The sequence below is a fragment of the Podarcis melisellensis genome, assembly GCF_964234715.1.
Source record: "Podarcis melisellensis genome assembly, chromosome: 13".
NCBI lineage: Eukaryota > Metazoa > Chordata > Lepidosauria > Squamata > Lacertidae > Podarcis > Podarcis melisellensis.
In genome coordinates, this window is record NC_138545.1 from 25157914 (window position 1) to 25177579 (window position 19666).

The 19666-nt window shown below is 40.5% G+C and overlaps 2 protein-coding genes and 1 pseudogene across 3 annotated transcripts; all 3 read left to right on the top strand.

Moving 5' to 3' along the window:
• Window positions 1-7079: 7079 nt before the first annotated feature.
• Window positions 7080-7997, top strand: LOC309355563 (olfactory receptor 14A16-like; the record flags this gene model as incomplete). Its single annotated transcript, XM_081886509.1, has 1 exon — window positions 7080-7997. One exon carries the CDS (start codon window positions 7080-7082, stop codon window positions 7995-7997), a length of 918 nt encoding a protein of 305 aa, XP_081742635.1.
• A 4410-nt stretch (window positions 7998-12407) lies between these two features.
• Window positions 12408-13331, top strand: LOC309354807 (olfactory receptor 14C36-like; the record flags this gene model as incomplete). The annotated part of the gene is made up of 1 exon (XM_081885075.1): window positions 12408-13331. One exon carries the CDS (start codon window positions 12408-12410, stop codon window positions 13329-13331), a length of 924 nt encoding a protein of 307 aa, XP_081741201.1.
• A 3258-nt stretch (window positions 13332-16589) lies between these two features.
• LOC309354808 (olfactory receptor 14A16-like) lies at window positions 16590-17542 on the top strand (annotated as a pseudogene). The gene has a single exon. The product of its transcript is annotated as an olfactory receptor 14A16-like (transcript).
• The last annotated feature ends 2124 nt before the right edge of the window (window positions 17543-19666 follow it).

Below are 19666 nucleotides of genomic sequence, written 5' to 3' on the forward strand. Positions count from 1 at the left end.
GGAAAGGCATGCCACGGATATAGGGAGAATCTTCCCACAGGGCAGGGTAAGGGGTGGGGTGGGAAATCGAACAGGAAAAGGGGGGGGATTAGATTATTTAAGGGACTAGAGAGGATTAAAAAGAAAGGGGAAATAAAGAAATAAAGAATGTAACCAGACAATGAGAAGATTGTCCAAGTGCTCCATGTGATCCGAAAGCAAACGGCCAAGAGGAAGTCCAACCCCTGGCTCCCCATATTTATAGACTCTAACCCCTCCTCTGAATTTGGCAACATACAGAACTCCCCAGCAACCCAATATTAACCCTTTAGCAGGCTCGGGTTTTTCCTCAAATCTGCCTAGTCATGGCAAGGTGGCATGTCTCCCCAACCGCAACCCGTGCTCTCTGGTTAGGGAGAACACGCTATAGCCCATAATATCTGTAGCAGCCACAAAGGAAGTTAAGCATGGTTGTATCCTAGCTCCCACACTGTTTAATTTATATATAAATATTGTCCAGAGTTTAACATCCCCAGAGTATCATGCCCCTATATTGGCCACAAAAACCATCTCTATATTATTGTATGCAGATGATGCAGTCTTTCTATCTCAAACAAAAGTGGGCCTAAAAAGATTGATGAGGGCATTCACAGGATACTGCCAAAGAGAACAGTGGGCTGTGAATTACAAGAAAAGGAATGCCATGGTGTTTTCAAGAAACTATAGGGCCCATAGATGGTATATGGATAATCAGTTGATCAAACAAGTTAAATTTTTTAAATACCTTGGCCTTATTTTTCAGTCAACAGGGTCATGGGGAGCACATCAGAAATATGCAAAGGGGAAAAAAGTATCAAAGCACCAAAATTCTGACACACATTTTCTGTACAAAAGTTGGCAATCACATACCATCAGCACTTGAAGTGTTTAAAGCTAAACCCCTAGCACAGTTATTATATGGGGCTCAGATTTGCCCAGGCGCTCTCCTTGGATCTACACAAGCTGTTCAGTCTAAGTTCTTAAGGCAATTTTTTCCTGTTCCATCCTGTGTTCCAAATGCTCCATTGAGCTTAGAGGCTAATCTCCTCTCTGTTGAATTATAGATTTGGTGTAGGACATTTAGTTATTGGCTTTGACTAAATTTAAACCCCACCGGCCTACTACCCTTAGTATCACAAGATTGCCATGAGAGTGTCTGGATTTAAATTGTCAACCCAAAGCTTTTCTTTTCTGGTTTTTCATCACAACAGTTATTAATTAAAAAGCTCAACAACTCTATGCATACACTTCACACACACACACACACACACACACACACACACACGTATTCTGCCCCTCACAAACAGGCATTTCCTACACTGATTGTAACAGAACAAAATGGTAAGAACAGCAAGGCAAGACGTTGTTCACAAGGCTGTTGCTGGGCCATTCAAACCATTCAGGCTTTACCACTTCTTAGCTGCACTGCCATATTGGCTGAATGGTGAAGTAAAAATAAGTAATGTAAATGAGAGCAGACTATAGGTTTAAAACAGACTTCAGTTTAAGTATAGAGGTAAGCCACGTACAAATTTACAATGCGCTACAAAGCAGAAACCTGCAAACTAAGTTTCCTACATAGCCTATGCACTATGTAAGCAGTAAGCATGTTCTACAGCAGGGTTGAGGAATTTGTGACCCTCCTGATCTTGTTGGATGGACTCCCATCATTGCCAACCAGCGCGGTCGGGAATTATGAGCATCGTAATCTAGAAACTCCCAGAGTTTCACAGGTTCTTCAGCTCTGTTTTACAGTCTTGCATATTATGCTCTCTTACAATTTAGTCCCCATGCACCTACTTTTTCCTTTGATCATCCCAGCATAATTCCCTACCTCTTTTGATTGAAGACATCCCTGAATAACTTTAACACATATACTGGATAACATGTACCATTCATTAAATGCTGCATTAAGGCAAGAACTTTGAGATCTCAAAAGTTTATGAACACCCATCATTTGTGTAACAAACCCTGCAGTGTTGTTGAAGTGTACAGAGTGTTTTGATTGAACACAAACATGGCACCAAAAGCAGGATGTTTACAGTTGGATAAAAAACATCTATTACACAGACATTTTTCACCAGAATGTCCTGAAATTCCATTACATTGTATCCCTTGTCAGACAGGATATTCACTAATTGTCTTGATTTATGATTAACAGAATTATTAAAAACAAAAAAAAAAAATTCCTTCCAGTAGCACCTTAAAGACCAACTAAGTTAGTTCTTGGTATGAGCTTTCGTGTGCATGCACACTTCAGTGTATCTGAAGAAGTGTGCATGCACACGAAAGCTCATACCAAGAACTAACTTAGTTGGTCTTTAAGGTGCTACTGGAAGGAATTTTTTTAGTTTTGACTATGGCAGACCAACACGGCTACCTATCTGTAACTAGAATTATTAAGGTTGTAATGACAGAATGTTAAAAAGCTAGCTGCTCTACCAGTCCAGTAGTAACCTGTAAATAGCATCAAAAGAAACAATGTATAAATTTAATAAATCTAATCTAAATCTAATCTGTTTCTGCTGTACAAGTCCTCTGTATTTCTGCGATACCTAAAATGTATCCCAATGCAGAGAATGACAATTTTTATATATTGAATTTGAAAAAAGTGCAGTATATATCTGCCATTTTCTAAAGTATTAAGTAGATAAATGACTTACATTTATTCCATAGATTTCTATTCGCTTCTCATACACTTTCTGCTCCCAGAACTAAGTGTTTCCCAGTGTGCTAAGATGCATTATAAGTGTTCCCCTGCTCTTGCTGAGGCAGGAAAATCATATCTTTACTGGCAGTAAGAGTTTAACACAACCATCAGGAGGTGGTTTATTAATATGATCTTAATTTCCCTGAGGACTTGGCCTTAGCAAGCCACTTCAAGCCATGACTGCAGGTGTGTAGAAAAATTAATTTTACAATCTATGTTCTCCTAACATACCATATTTTTCACTCCATAGGTCGCACGGGACCATAGGGCGCACCTAGCGTTTAGAGGGGGAGATCAAGATCCGCTTCTCCCAGAGCTGCTAGGGATCCCGCTCGCTGTCTTGGCTTCTTCTTTAGCCATGCGCAATCTCTCCAGCCAGAGGGGCTGCACGCAGCTATCCCTGAAGTCTTCCGAGCGCAGTGCAAGTTCCCGCTGTGCTCCTCAGGCTTCGGTTCCTTTTGCTGTAGCCGGGAGAGCAAGACTCTCCTGGCTTCAGCGAAAGGAACCTGAAGCCTCCAGAACGCAGCAGGAACTCACGCTGAGCTCCGAAGGCTTCAGGCGGCTATCCCTGAAGCCTGGAGAGTGAGAGGGGTCAGTGCGCACTGACGCCTCTTGCTCTCCAGGCTTCAGCGAAAGCAACGCGAAGCCTCCGGAGCATGGAGGGAGCGCTCCCTCTGCGCTTCGGAGGCTTCGTGTTGCTATCGCTGAAGCCAAGGAGCCTGCATTCACTCCCTAGGATGCACACACATTTCCCCTTAATTTTGGGAGGGGGAAAAGTGCGTCCTATAGAGCGAAAAATACGGTAATTAAGAGAAACTTTATCTGTAGGAGTTTCTGACAATAGCATAGCATTCAAAACAATCAATATTGCATACAATGACTCATAGACAATATACAGGGTTTAAGATGGGGATCTTTTCTATTCAACTTCTAGATGCTGAGGAACCTGAGACCTGCTGAATAAAAAGCATGTGGCCGACCGCTGAGCTATGGCTTAAGGTGACATGCATAGGAAATCTGATTATAAACTATTCATATCATTGCTTTACTGGTCTTGAGCATTTGCCTTTGCAACTATTTGTTGTAAGATCTGGGGCTACTACTGTTACAGAAAGGACCAAAGGCTTCACTAATGGGTGATAATGGTAGCTTGTGGAGAAACAAAATGTTGTGGCCGTTTTGGTTTTGCAGTGCAAGTTAATGGAATTTCTAGCTTCATAAACCACCAGAAGAAAAAAAAGTGCCCTGCAGGACACCATAACATCTCTGGACATTACCTTGCAAGTAGAAATGTTGCCACTGTGACAGTGTCCATGATAGCATCCCACAGAGCTGGTTCAGCAGAACACCATGTTCAATAATATCAAAAGCTGTTGAGAGATCTAGTAGGACAGCCATTTCTACCTCAGACACATAAGATATTAGACACCTCAAATGGAACTGCCACAGTTGTGGCATTCAAATCTCTATGAAGTTGAGTGAGATTACTCTCAAAGTATTAAGCAGACCATTCACAGTTGGCCTCCACATGCTCCAGAGCCCCATCCCTCATATCTGATGTGACTGTTACAATTCCTGCTCCATGATTTCAGTCATGGGATTTTTGTCTATCACATGACGGTGTATGTTTTGACTCCACAGAGTGGGAAGTGATGGAGACAGGATGTTTGTGTTACTGTGTTCCATAAAGTGGGACTATTGTCCTTTGTTCTTTTTCTCTTTGCTGTCTGATGCTAGAAAGAGAGAGCCATGTTGCAGTGCTCTGTGTGTGTTTATATGTAAATAAAGTAGACTAGCCAAAATGCTAAGTTGCTGAGGTCTGTTATGCAAACTGTAAACACTCTGAGGATCCCTAAGTGTGCCGATGACTATTGGCATCGGTCACTGTGATGTTCAGGCAGAAGAAAGCTTCTGAAGCTCCCGAATGAAAGACCAGGAGAGAGAACATGCCAGTCAGGCATGTGTCTCTGCCAGGGTCCAACTCGAGTGTAGGACGAGCTCCTGAGAGTGACAAGCCTCTGGACCTCATGGAATATCTCAGCTGGAACAGTGGGAATATATGTGGATTAAAGGGCTAAAATTTACATTGTGTTATTATACCACTTTAAACAGTCAAAGAATTCTGTAGTTTGTTAGGGCTGCTGAGAGTTGTTGGGAGACCCATATTCCCTTCACAAAGTTTGAACTCTAAAAGTGGTTAAACAAGCTCTATTTCCAGGGAAATGTGGAAATTATAGCTATTGCTTAGTGGTCTGATACTGTTTTAAATGTATAGTTCAAATAAATGTAATGAATTGATAGATAAATAAATAAATAAATGTATGTTTGTGTACTCTCACATACATTCATTATCTATTAATTATATTTTCAGAAATAGCGGAAAATCTATTTTCCTTGGGGGAGTTCTTTGCCCAGTTGTGTTGAACTCTTGGGAGCATGTGCCAGGGAACACAACAAACATAACAATATAGTGGCAATTTTGTACTGTCAATGAAAACAGACTTTTCACTGCCTTGGAGGGTGGGAGGCAATGGAGCGGGGTGAGAGAACATAAATAAAATTGCAGCTATGCCCATATGGATAGATGGACATCTAAAGACAACAGAGAGGAAGACACATCATAATTTGGGAGGGAAAGTTGACATGAAGAAAAATAGTAAGTTATTAATATCATTTTACCTTGAATGACTGGACATTTATGTCTTTCTTTAACAAACTAACTAACTAGTCATCAAATCCCTACATTTCTTCTCTTGAAATGATTGTCCCACTTAAATCAGAGCATGTGATTTGCCTATAGAGGAACTGCTAATGGGATACTTTCATTTGGTAAGGTAAACAGTACTATAATCTGAAAACCAAATATGAGATACTGGCTCTTACACTGATTAATTCTATTTCTTACAACACGCAGTATTCAGATTATTTCCAGAGGGGTAGTCATATGTCATCCAAGTGGAAACATATTAATCTGCATTATTTAAAAGACTTTATTATAGCCTTTGGTGACAACAATCCAACCTTAAGGAACTACATATGTGTTTATTTTATGTTATCCTGAAAGTTTGTGACCAACTGAGGGACTCTTTATAGAACATTAATTAGAATTATACAAGCAAAATTTAACTGAGTACAAAGTCTAAGCTCTCAGAATTCTCCATTTCATTTTGCATGAATGGGGAGGGAAGCTGCTTCTCTTCTTCGTACTCTTTGAATACATCCTCCTCTACATCTTTAGTAAGCCTGAGAAGGGAGACATAGCAATAGTCTTTAAGCAATGCCAATATTCCCTTTATTGTGTGAAAGGGAAACAAGAACAACCTGAGACCTACAGTGCTTCTCTGGGAACTGAGCATCATTAAAAACTGTTTGGGAATACATAGCAAAATACATCAGCAAACACGTATTTTATTTCAAGCTCTATTTTGAGCTAAGAATATCCGTACCCTATAGATAATGAAACAGCATCTCCTAAACAGCCCAAATAAAGTGAACATTTTAGTGAACCATAGTGCTACAGTGCATGTTGGGAAGCTACACTAACAGTATAATACAATGGGATGCACAGAGGCCCCATTGTTGCTGAAAAGCAGAAAGGCAGAACATGGTGGGGCCAACTCGGGTGGCAGAAAAGGGCATTGTGCGGGCTCCTTAGTCTGGTAGAGTGGTGGCTTGAAATACCACTTCCAATACATGGGTCAAATTTCCAGGGTATCCTGTTAAAGGGATTCAGGGGGAATGTATTCCTTCTGAATTCCCGGATGGGTGTCAACCAGTCATAGAACACCCTAAGATGGCATTCTGGAGGGATTTTAGAGAAATGATACACCTCATAAAGATAAAGGGACCATTGACCATTAGGTCCAGTCATGACCGACTCTGAGGTTGCTGCGTTCATCTCGCTTTATTGGCTGAGGGAGCCGGCGTACAGCTTCCGGGTCATATGGCCAGCATGACTAAGCCGCTTCTGGCAAACCAGAGCAGTGCACGGAAATGCCACCCAACATCAACACTGAAGGAATAATCTCCTGTGGGTTGGGTGATTCAGGATGTACAACCAATTCCTTTGTGAAAACCTACTATCACTAATCAAAAAACTTCTCCTTCATGAAGCCCATCCCTCAGTGGCCAAGGCTCACTTCACATGGGCCCTCAAAATATCCATAATCCACAAAGAAAAGCTAGATGATTTAGTGTTGAACATATGATAGTTATAAATTTAGTGTGACATGTTCTAATTGTGTGTTCACAAATGGTTTGATATTTATTCTTTAAACCACTTCAAACTGAATTAAATACAGAGTTGTTGTTTTCTTCCAGGGTTGCCATGCTACTTAACATTAAGTAAAAAATGGATAATCAAACATCAGTGTCTGAGTTTCTTCTCTTGGAATTCTCAGAAGTTCAGGAACTGCAGATGCTACACTTCTTTCTCTTCCTTGGAATGTTCTTAGCAACTGTGACAGGGAATCTTCTCATAATCTTGGCAGTAGCTTTCGACCACCACCTGCACACCCCAATGTACTTCTTTCTGATGAATTTGGCAATGCAGGATCTTGGCTCTGTTTCAGTTATTATTCCCAAATCCATGGCCAATTCCCTCATGAACACAAGGCACATTTCATATTTTGGATGTGTTGTTCAAGTCCTCTTAGTCTTCCTCTTTGTTGGATGTGATGTTTACCTCCTTACAGTCATGGCATATGATCGGTATGTTGCCATTTGTTATCCCCTGCAATATGAAATGGTAATGAACAGGAGAGCTTGCACCCAAATGGTTGCTGGTGTGTGGTTTGGTGGTCTTCTAAATGCAGTTTTAAACACCGGTGGAACATTTTCAATGCCCTTCTGTTCCAATGTTGTCAATCAGTTCTTCTGTGAAATCCCACAGTTACTTAAGCTTGTGTGTTCTGACTTGTACCTAATTGAAATTGGAATTGTTATGCTTAGTACTACTATTGGGTTTGGCTGCTTCATTTTCATCATTGTTACTTATGTACACATCTTCAGTGCTGTTCTGAAAATCCCTTCAGCTGAGGGAAGAAGAAAGGCCTTCTCAACTTGTCTACCCCACCTCATTGTCTTATCCACATTTTTCCTTACAGCAGGTGTTGCTTACCTCAGACCCACCTCTAACACTGCCACACAACTGGATTTGGTGTTTGCTATACTATATTCCATGGTTCCACCCATGCTGAATCCAGTAATTTACAGCATCAGAAATAAGGACCTCAAGGCTGCCCTGGCAAAACTTTTAGGTTTGAGGTAACCTTTTAAAAAATGCTTTCTCTGTTGCTTTCTTTAAGCAATGGTTTGGTTTTTACTTTTTTGTCCTATTCTATTATAGAGAAAAGAAATAAGCGATGCTTGGGATTAAATCTACAATGGACCTTTAGGGTAATAGTGGGGGAGTGGGTCTTGATTGAATCCTAAACTCATTCATCTCAGTTACATGGTATAGCCCCCTGCATAGAAGACTATTTGAAAGGTTTGCTTTCCTTCTGTCAGGCTTAGGCAGAGTAGCAGCCCAGCCTTGCTGCTGAATGGTGTTTGGTTCTAGTGTAACATTACGCTGGCTTAACATACACCAGCTTCCTTCAAATGAACTTCATGTGCATAGGATAGCTATCTTTGTATATCCTTTCACAGAGAGAATTTAGCAGTTGGAGCAAACTTTAAAAAGAGTAATACCCAATTTAAGGGCTTCTCCACACTTCTTCTTGTCCCCTGCTTAAAAATCACAGGTCTGAGCAGTGTTCTGGGTCCAAGCAGTTTTGCCTTTGCTCTGCTTCTTTCCTCCAGAAAACCTGCTCTTCTGTGCTAAATTGGAATGAACAGAAATCCACATAAAACCTGACTGCTGTTTGTTCCAATTCAGTGATCAAGATAGGAATTTTTTTTCAACTCTACTGATGTAATCTGTAGCAGCAATTTACCAAAATCCATTCCTCCATACTAAGATCCTCTTGTAACCCTCTAGCCCATTTCCTCATAAATGGTTCTCTTTGGGTATCAAATTCAATAATTATAAATATCACCTATTCAACCTGTATCATTTGCTGATGTTAATAAAATTCCAAATTTTGGTTCAGCTCTTTACTCTCCATATTTTCATTAAGTACAATAATGCACCCCTTCTATATATATATTCCCCATCAGTCTGGAGATTTCAGCAAAAGGTTTCACATCTTTTATAGTAACTACTTTTGTGTCCAATTCTGTTTGAAACCATGGTGGCCAATCTCTGAGCAAACTATATGTATGTATGAAAAAATACTGTGAAATGGTTATGTATGTTGCAAAAGGTCTGGACACATTCCACCCCCCTATTTTTCACCATTGATGCACACCACCCCAATACCCCCAAACATTGGGGATGCAAGCAGTTCTGGGCAGTTACTCAGGGTCTGTGTTTCTTTTTGGACAATGAGGCATGGTGGAGACTCAGGTGTCTTTAATATATATGGTTTATTTATACATGTCTACAACCTGCGCCTAGATGGAGACGTTCAATACATTACAATCCAAGAGGATTACTTGTTTCTCTCACAGGCACAGCAGGCTTGCATCTGCCATGTTCTCTTTCTTTTTATTACAGCCTTTCACAGTCAACCCACATGATGCTCTTCGGGCCCCTGCTTCCTCCTTGTTGCTACTAACTCAGAGAAAAAATATACATCTCTGAGCCTTATCATTTAAACTGAAATTCTACACCCTTTAAACCCTTTTGTCTCTGCCCATTAAAACACAGCTGAAGGAGGGGTCACAGCCCCACCCTAACCCTCCACAACTCACAAAGTCTTCACTCTTTTGATGGCTGCACAATCAAAGGGCAACCAGGGCTGGAGTGGATGCAACTTTACCAAGATCAACCTGCACATGTCTACACAATATAGGCTTGGCAGTTAACCACTGCCATCAATTCTCCCTATTTTTTTAAAAGACCCTCACAGAAAAGCAAATTATTAAGTTCCCACTTTTTATTTTGGCTGTGTCTGAGTAGGCATAATCAGTTAGGCCACAAATCTTAAGACTAGAGAATGTGCTTCCTAAGTGTAAAGAAAAATTATGGGCCAAAGACATCCCAAGTTAGGCCATGTTCAACAGAATTAAGTAAGTTTTTTTAGTTATTATTTTGCGTAAATTGCATATACAAACATATATGGTAGATGAGAACAAAATGCATCATTTCAGGAAAGTGCATATAAAATGTCTATTTGAGTAGTGTACTTTAGACAATTTATACAATTTCAATGTGCTTCTTGTTTGCACATTTGTTGTTGTTGCTGGTGTTGGCATCCATCTGTCTGGAGAGAAAATGGGATGAAGTCAAACTACTGCAGAATCATAATGCCTTTGAAAATTTAAAGCATTAAAAACTTTTTCTGTCTACTCAGAAGACCTGTTGAACTCAGTTGGTCTTAATCCAAGCAGGATCCCATCTGCACCATGCAATTAAAGCAGTATTATACAACTTTTAACAGTTATAGATTCACACAAAGAATCTGGGGAGCTGTAGTTAGGGGTCCTAAGGGTCATTATGATACCCCTATTACCTCCACAGAATTTAAACTCTGATAGTGGTTTAACAATATGTATTTCCAGGGAAATCTGGGAATTGTAGCTGTGTGATGATAGTTTAGTGGTATGATACTGTTTTAAATGGATAGTTCAAATGTGGGCTAAATGTGTATAGAACACCATCCTGGTCAATAACATGCAACGATTAATCTAAAAGCACAAATTCAAAAACTAAAACCTGCTAAATCTTCATTGTTTAAAAACTATCAGAGAAGGACTTAATATTCTGTTACTGGATTATGTGATTTTTAAATCATTTTAATTGTTCATTGCTCAGAGAACCCCAGTTATAACTTATGGGTGGATAATAAATGTAATGAATTGATAAATAAATAAATGTACTCTCACATACATTCATTATCTATTAATTATATTTTCAGAAATAGCAGAAAATCTATTTTTCTTGGGGGAGTTCTTTGCCCAGTTGTGTTGAACTCTTGAGAGCATGTGCCAGTGAACACAACAAACCTAATAACATAGTGGCAATCTTGTATTGCCAATGAAAACAGACTTTTGACTGCCTTGGAGGGTGGGAGGCAATGGTACAGGGTAAGAGAACATACATAAAATTTCAGCTGTGCCTGTATGGATAGATTATTATCTAAAGACAAAAGAGAGGAAGCCGCATCATCATTTGGAGAAAAAAACCGGCATGAAGAAAAATAGTAAGTTATTTATATCATTTTACCTTGAGTGACTGGACATGTATGTCTTTCTTTAACTAACTAACTAACTAATCATCAAATCCCTACATTTTGCTCTTGAAATGATTGTTCCACTTAAATCAGAGCATGTGAGCTGCCTATAGAGGAACTGCTAATGGGATACATTCATTTGGCAATGTAGATAGTACTATAATCTAAGAACCAAATATGAGATTTTGGCTCTTACATGGATTAATTCTATTTCATACAACATGCAGTATTCAGATCATTTCCAGAGGGTAGTCATATGTCACCCATTCAAGTGGAAACACATTAATTGCATTAATAAAAAGACTTTACTATAACTGTTGGTAACTACAATCCAGACTGAAGAAGAACTACATATGTGTTTATTTTATGTTATCCTGAAAGTTTGTGACCAACTGAGGAACCTTTTATAGACCATTAACCAGATTTATATAAGCAAAATTTAACTGAGTACAAAGTTGAATCTCTCAGAATCCTCATTCATTTTGCATGAATGGAGAGGGAAGCTACTTGTCCTCTTGGTACTCTTTGACTACATCCTCCTCGACATCTGAGGTAAGACCGGGAAGAGAGACACAGCAATAGTCTTTAAGTAATACTCATATTCCATTCATTGTGTGAAAGGGAAACAAGAACAATCTGAGACCTACAGTGCTTCTCTGGGAACTGAGCATCATTAAAAACTGTTTGGGAATACATAGCAAAATACACCAGCAAACAGTTATCTTATTTCAAGCTGTATTTTGGGCTAAGAATATCCGGTACCCTTTAGATAATGAAACAGCATCTCCTAAGCAGCCCAAATGAAATGAACATTCTACCGAAACATACTGCTACAGTGCATGTTGGGAAGCTACACTAAATTTTCAGAGACACCGTTGATGGAGTCTTTCAAGGAGTTGGAGATGACATCTATAAGTGTTCCATGTTTCACAAGCATACAGTAAGGTTGGTAGTACAATAGCTTTGTAAACAAGCATTTTAGTTTCCCTACGAATGTCCCAGTCCTCAAACACTCTGCATATCAATCTGGAGAAAGCTGCACTCACTGAGCTCAGGCAATACTGGATGTTGGCATCAATGTCGGTCCTTGTAGAAAGATAACTGCCCAGGTAGGAGGAGTGAACCCTTTCCAACGTTACACCATTGAGTTTGATTTGTAGCATTGCAGAGTGGTTGTTTTGTGCTTGTTGGTACAGCAATTTGGTTTTTTTGGATGTTGAGCAACAGGCCAACCTTTTTGTTAGCTTCTGTGAAGATCCTCTATGGGAAATTTAGTGTGACGGATTCTAATTGTGTCTTCATAGAGGATTTGATATTTATTCTTTAAACCACTTCAAACTGAATTAAATACAGAGTTGTTGTTTTCTTCCAGGGTCGCCATGTTACTTAACATTAAGTAAAAAATGGATAATCAAACATCAGTGTCTGAGTTTCTTCTCTTGGAATTCTCAGAAGTTCGGGAACTGCAGATTCTACACTTCTTTCTCTTCCTTGGAATGTTCTTAGCAACTGTGACAGGGAATCTTCTCATAATCTTCGCAGTAGCTTTTGACCACCACCTGCACACCCCAATGTACTTCTTTCTGGTGAATTTGGCAGTGCAGGACCTTGGCTCTGTTTCAGTTATTATTCCCAAATCCATGGCCAATTCCCTCATGAACACAAGGCACATTTCATATTTTGGATGTGTTGTTCAAGTCCTTTCATTTCTCTTCTTTGTTGGGTGTGATGTTTTCCTCCTTACAGTCATGGCATATGACCGGTACGTTGCCATTTGTGATCCCCTGCATTATGAAATGGTAATGAACAGGAGAGCTTGTACCCAAATGGTTGCTGGTGTGTGGGTTGGCGGCCTTCTGCATGCAGTTTTAAACACCAGTGGAACATTTTCAATACTATTCTGCTCCAATGTTGTCAGTCAGTTCTTCTGTGAAATCCCACAGTTACTTAAGCTTGCGTGTTCTGACTTGTACCTAATTGAAATTGGAATTCTTATGTTTAGTTTTACAGTTGGGGTTGGCTGTTTCATTTTCATCATTGTTACTTATGTACACATCTTCAGTGCTGTTCTGAAAATCCCTTCAGCCCAGGGAAGAAGAAAGGCCTTCTCAACTTGTCTACCCCACCTCATTGTCTTCTCCACATTTTTACTTACAGTATGCTTTGCTTACCTCAGGCCCACCTGTAACACTGCCCCACAAATGGATTTGATATTTACTATAATATATTCCATGGTTCCTCCCATGCTGAATCCAGTAATTTACAGCATGAGAAATAAGGACCTCAAGGCTGCCCTGGCAAAACTTTTAGGTCTGAGCCTGAGGTAATCTTTTAAAAATGTTTTCTCTGTTGTTTTCTTTAAGCAATGGTTTGGTTTGTATTTTCTTTACATATTATTTTATACAGAAAGGGGATAAGCTGTATTTGACTTTAAATCTAAGGTGGATCTCATGTTCTTCCCCAAGATTCATACTTTGATCACCCTAATGTCACGTGGAGGTTAAATTTTTCTTTTTTCTTTTTTAATAATTCCATTTTGATTGTGTTTTCAGCACCAATGAATATCCCTCAAAGTGCATTAAAACAAATAAAATATCTAAATAAGAAAATAACTTAAGAGGGGCAATCCTACAGCAAGATCTTCAGGGATAAGCATTGGGATTTAGTTTATCTCTGGTTTGGTCAATTGTTTTTCAGCATTTAGTTCCTGACCCCAGCTCTGTTGAAGACACACCAGTATAAAATGCTCAACCAACTGAGTGGAAGCTGGTTGAACTGTGGTAGCATAAATTTCAAAAAAAAAGGGCTGTTCCAGACACATGGTTGGGGTAGGACGGGGGGAGGTGGGCTAGGCTGTGTTTTAAGCCTATTTGGCTCAGTCTCATGGCCTGGCAGCCGGCATAGAAAACTGTTTGAAAAGTAAGTCCAAATTGAGGGTAGTCAGGGGGAATGGCAGAAGCAGGACCAGGTGGGGGGAGTGCTTAGGCTATATCCTAAGCCTCTTCAGCTAGGTCATGTAACCTGGTTTAGAGCACTCTCATTTTAAAACAATCATTTTTAATTAAATCCTTACAGCTTATTACAACATCACACAAACATACAATATCCCACCCTAACCAAGATGATAAAGTTTGGGCAATACATCAGAAATAATAGCCAAATACGATATAAGTTCTCATCCATGAAAACATTTGCACACAGGGTAATATACAGATTATTCTAACCAAAAGTTTTTATAGTGTCAAAGGAGCCCTCTGTTTTAATTTTTAGCCATATACTTAATAAAACCTTTCCAATCAGTTGCAATTGAATCATTATGCTTCAGTCTTTGTGCCAATTTTATTTTATTGCTCTCTTTTTTCCTTAAGTGCTACTTGCCCTAGTTTGTTTCACCTTCTCGTATATTGTTATTATGAACCTGGCTCCTAGACAACCTTTGAGGGGTCTGAAGCTAGTGTTATTTCCTGTCAAAGGTTAAGAAGCAGTGCCAGGTCTGGATATTAGAGGTGTTTTCTTCAGGGACTGATTTTATTTCAACAAATCCTTCCAGAACTTAACCACTTCCCACATCTCCACCACATATGCTGATTTGAGCAAACATTCCACAAGGTGATCAGCAGTTCGCTGAATAAGGAAAGTATGGGCTAAATATATAACCATGAGATATCCCTCTCAAGTATCCCTTTTGGTATCCAAAGAAACAAAAATGAGTGTTTCCTACTTTAAGGTTTTTGTGTTGTTGTTTTTTTAAAAAATGTTTTGTTTAGCATTTAATACCTGTTTTGTGAATTTGTTAAAGAAAGAGAGACAGAGAGTGGCCAAACAAGCAGCTTTGGACACAGTGTGAGTCCATTGGGCACAGCGTGAGTCCATTTCAACTGACATTCATCAGTTATTCTGTTCAGTGGTTTTCAACCAGTGTGCCATGGCACCCTGGGGTGCCTTGAATGATGGTCAGGGGTACTGCAGGCAACATTGGCCTTCAACCCTCTTTTGTTCTCTCCCTTCTCTGATGCATTCTCATGGCAGCAGCTGCCTGCAGGATTCTCAAGGAGAATGGAGAGGTGAGGAGGCTGAGGGAAAGCTCCACAAGGGTGTGTGTGACTGTCTTGTGGCGAAATGCCCTCCGAGCCTCAGAAGCCCAGTTATGTGACAGCCCCTCACCCCTTTTCAAACACCCTCCATCTGGGAAGCTGCCGCCACTGCCCCTGGTCTCTGACCTGCCTTCTCACACTGCCCCATATGAGCATGGGAAGAAAAAGACCCCAGCTTTAGCAACCCAACAGGGATTGGCCAAATGTGAATGTTAGGCCAACACCTTCCTTACTTTGGGAGGCAGCAGTGGGTGCCACCAGGCCTGCATGACAGAAAGCCTCCCTTTTGGTGAAGGACACTGAACTCCCAGGCAGGCATTGTACACAACAAGTACAAGAAAGACCAGTGTGCTTGCTGCCTGCCCGGCCTCTCATTTGTCCATCCATTCCCAAGAGCAATGACTGGCAGACTGGCTGGCTGGGCTACCTCAACCACTTGCTTGCTTACTCCAAGACCACCTCAGTTTCTGGCAACCAGCACCCCTTGGCCAACCCCAGAGGACCATTTGCATGGGGAGCTTGTAGCCAGAGCCGCTGCAACAAACAGCCATGCAAGCCTATGGGAGGCAGAGATGTGAGCAGGAATCAGAGGAGGGAGGGAAGAAAAGAGGGATGGAGGCCATGGTCAGGGCAGCACCCCTGACCATCCTTCAAGGCACCTAAGGGTGCCACAGCACACTGGATGAAAACCACTGGTGTAAAAGATTTCAGTTTTAGATGTGTCACACTTCTTTGAAGTCTCTCAGCCTCACTCGCCTCACAGAGTGTTTGTTGTGGGGAAGGAAGGGAAAGGAGAATGTTAGCTGCTTTGAGACTCCTTTGGGTAGTGATAAAGCGGGATATCAAATCCAAACTCCTCCTCCTCCTCCTTTTCTTAATTTAAGCAGCCACTGCCAGAAACCCACCACACACACTTAGAGAAAAGAGATTTAGGAACTTTAACCCCCCCCCCCGGTGCAAGCCCCTAAGAAGAACTTTGGTTCATAGTCATTATAAACATAACTGAATCTCAACCCTCAAAATACACATCTGATTCACAGCTGCTGAGCTGTAGAAGGCTCGTGAGAATTAAACCTTCTGGGTATAATTAGTAACGAGACATTGATAAAGCTCATTGCTAACCATTTCACCCCTTTGTTGAACAGCTTAGTTTCCAATATCTGCCCTTCAGTGATAGAGATTACATTGGTTGGAATGAGTCTCAATAACAGGGAGGGCAGTCAGAGAGCCACCACCAAAGGATTCTTTCATTTTGGCTTCTCTTACCAAAAGACAGGAGTGCAGGTAGAACACATCACAAGGGTAGGCTTCTTGGCAAGGTGGATGATATAGCAACGGAGGAGGCACAAGCCTTTTTGGACAAGTAATCACAAGTAATCAAAGCATGTTTGCCAAGAAAGATTTCCCGGTTCAAATGAATAAGAAAGAATAAGAAAGAAGTAGTATGGCAGCTTTCTTTCCCGGGCACCAAACAAAGGTCTGAGACACACAATGATGAACCAGTCAAGAGCAAATGGATTCCTTCTACATGGATTCCCTGATATTCGGGAGGTGCAGGTATTTCACATCAGCCTTTTTGTCATAATATATTTGGTGGCCCTCATAGAAAACCTTATCATCATCACTGTCATCTTCTACAGCCACCAGCTTCATACACCCATGTACTTTTTTCTCGCCAACCTGTCATTGCAAGACATTGGCTCCATATCAGTTACAGTTCCCAAGTCCATTGCAAATTCCTTGATGAAGACCCAAACAATCTCTTACTCTGGATGTGTCTGCCAAATATTCTTCCTTGCTTTCTTCATGATGTCCCATTACGTCTTCCTTGGTGTCATGGCATATGATCGCTATGTTGCCATCTGCAATCCACTGCATTATGAGACTGTCATGAACAAGAAAGCTTGCATTCAGATGGCAACCAGTGCATGGATTGGTGGACTTTTCTATACAACAGTGTACACCGGAACAACATTCAGAGTTGAGTTCTGTTCTAATGCCATTAATCAGTTTTCTGTGAAATCCCACAACTGCTGAAGAACTCTTGCTCTGACTCAGATAACACTGTGATTTGGGTTGTGACTTTTGGAGTTTGTTTAGCCTTCATCTACTTTGCTCTTATTGCTTTTTCTTACGTTCAAATCTTTAGAGCAGTCCTGAAAATCCCATCCAGACATGGGAAGCAAAAAGTCTTCTCAACTTGCTTGCCTCATCTTATTGTTATCACCCTGTTTTTGGTAAGTGGCACCTTTGTCTATTTAAGACCAACTCCCAGGAATCCATCGGCATTTGACCTCTTGGCTTCTATGTTCTACTGCATGGTGCCACCAGTAACGAATCCAATCATCTATAGCATAAGAAACAAGGATCTTAAAATGGCATTCTGGAAGTTGCTGGTAAATATTTTTCCCCAATTCTTAGAGAAAAAACATTCTCGATTATAGGAAACAGTTTCAGTTGCCTAGATGGTGTGCATAAGTTTAGTTCAATCCTACGTTTGTTTACATAGAAGTGGATATCACTACATTGAATAGGAATTCTAGTCTCAGCAAAGTATACATTGGATTGTAGCCATAATCAAATCAAATCAAATTTTATTAAAGGGTCACAGACCAGATTAACTCGTACAGCTAGTCAGTGAAGCATAACACCGGAAAAAACAAAGGACAGTTGCAATACAGATTAGGCCATAACAGCAATTTAAAATTAGACAGCATAAATAAAATTAAGTATTTGCCTTTGCCTGCATATTGACATTGGAAAGCTCTTGTTTCCTACACCTAATAGCAGCTACACAGAATTTGGCAACATTGATCGTAATTTCAGGAACCTTATCTTCTACCAAGGCTCTCATATGTTGGAGTTCTGGTTCATTTTTAAGCTTTTGTAGAACTGGGGCAATAAAGGTCAGGCGTAGATCCTCGTAGTAACTACAGTGCAGCAATACATGCAGACTTGTTTCCACTTCCGATGAGCCACATGGGCAAACAGGTGACTCATATGGTTTGCCCTCATATCTGCCTAGCAGCAGGGCAGAGGGCAGAACGTTGAATCTGGCCAGGGTAAAGGAGTGTCTATACTTAGGTATTTGTAAATCAGCCAGATAGTTTGCGGGTGAAAACCCTCTCCCAAGGTCTCTAATTGTGGCATGTTTATCCATTTTGCCCATATGACATTGCAACTCTATGTCCCTAATGCGTTGAAGCACTTGGCTTTTGGCTCTCTCATATCCTGCCGCTATCAAGATCTGCGGGGAGAATCCCAAGCTTCTTATCTTTTCAAACAGGGAAGCTTTCCAGGTAGAGTGAAAGGTGTCTAAGAGTGTTAAAGGAGCCAAACCGGCCGGGGAAAATATAAGTTTTAACCAATAGTGTATCTTTAGAATCCACAACCGCGCGTTAACGGGTGGTTGTCCAACTTCTAAGCGGACAGCTATATTAGATACACAGGGGGGGATCCCCAATAGACACCAATAGAATTTTGTTTGAAATGCCTCCATAGGCGCAAAATTTTTAAAACTGCAAACCTGGGATCCATAAGTGAGCTGTGGGAGTATTTTTGCAGCAAAAACCTGGGAGGCTGCCGGAACGTATTTACCCCCTTTCCCGTGAAAAAATCTTGTAAGGGCTTTATTGGCCCTTCCTGCGTTGGCAATGGCGTTTTTCATCTGTTGGTGCCACGAGACCCTTTCCTGAAAAGTTATTCCCAGGTATTTGAAAGTTGCTACCTGGTCAATAGGTTGACCGTTTATTCTCCATTTGTGTTTCCTTCTTTTTTTTGAAAACACCATAATCGCTTCTCGGCCTTTTGGCTAAGATCATGTGTAGATTGTAGCCATATATCACACGTTTACTTCATCTGTATATGTCTTTAGACCAGTGGTAAGTATATGTGGCTTTCTGGGTGCTATTGGACTCCAACATCCATTCTCCCTATCTACTAGCCATACATGCTAGAGCTGATGCTAATTGGGTTCCTGGAGATTACTGGAGATTATTGTGTATAGAACTGCCATTTCCCATTGAAATCTAGATGATCTAAAACTTATTTAACACTGATGTTAGTGCTGAATGCCCAATATGAACATGTGAAAATCCTTTGAATTAAACCCTATGAAAGTTTATATTCATTAATATTTGAATTAATTTTTACTTCTTGCAGTGGAGATACAGGCTGATAAAAACATAATTGTAGTCAACTGACCTTATCTATATACCTGTCCTTGCATGTGCCATATATTTTCACTTGTTTTTAATTGATCATTTGTGTCCAGATGGTATAAACCTGCATATATGAGACAGGTAGGGAGGAAGATGGCTTTGATGTGACTGCTATTTCCCATTTGTTATGATTCCACATCCCAGCACTGCTCATAGCAGGAAGTCTATATTTAGAAGAACTGTGAGTTGAGTCATAGCTAGAAGAAGGTGGAGACTGGAGAGAAAAAGGCCATCGGGGGAAAACAGGTGCTCTCTAATGTGCCTTGATCCCAGCATTTTGATTTTGACTTCTTTTAGTAATGTTTTCTTTTGAAATGCTTAAATTAATGTTTACTATGCTATGGATTT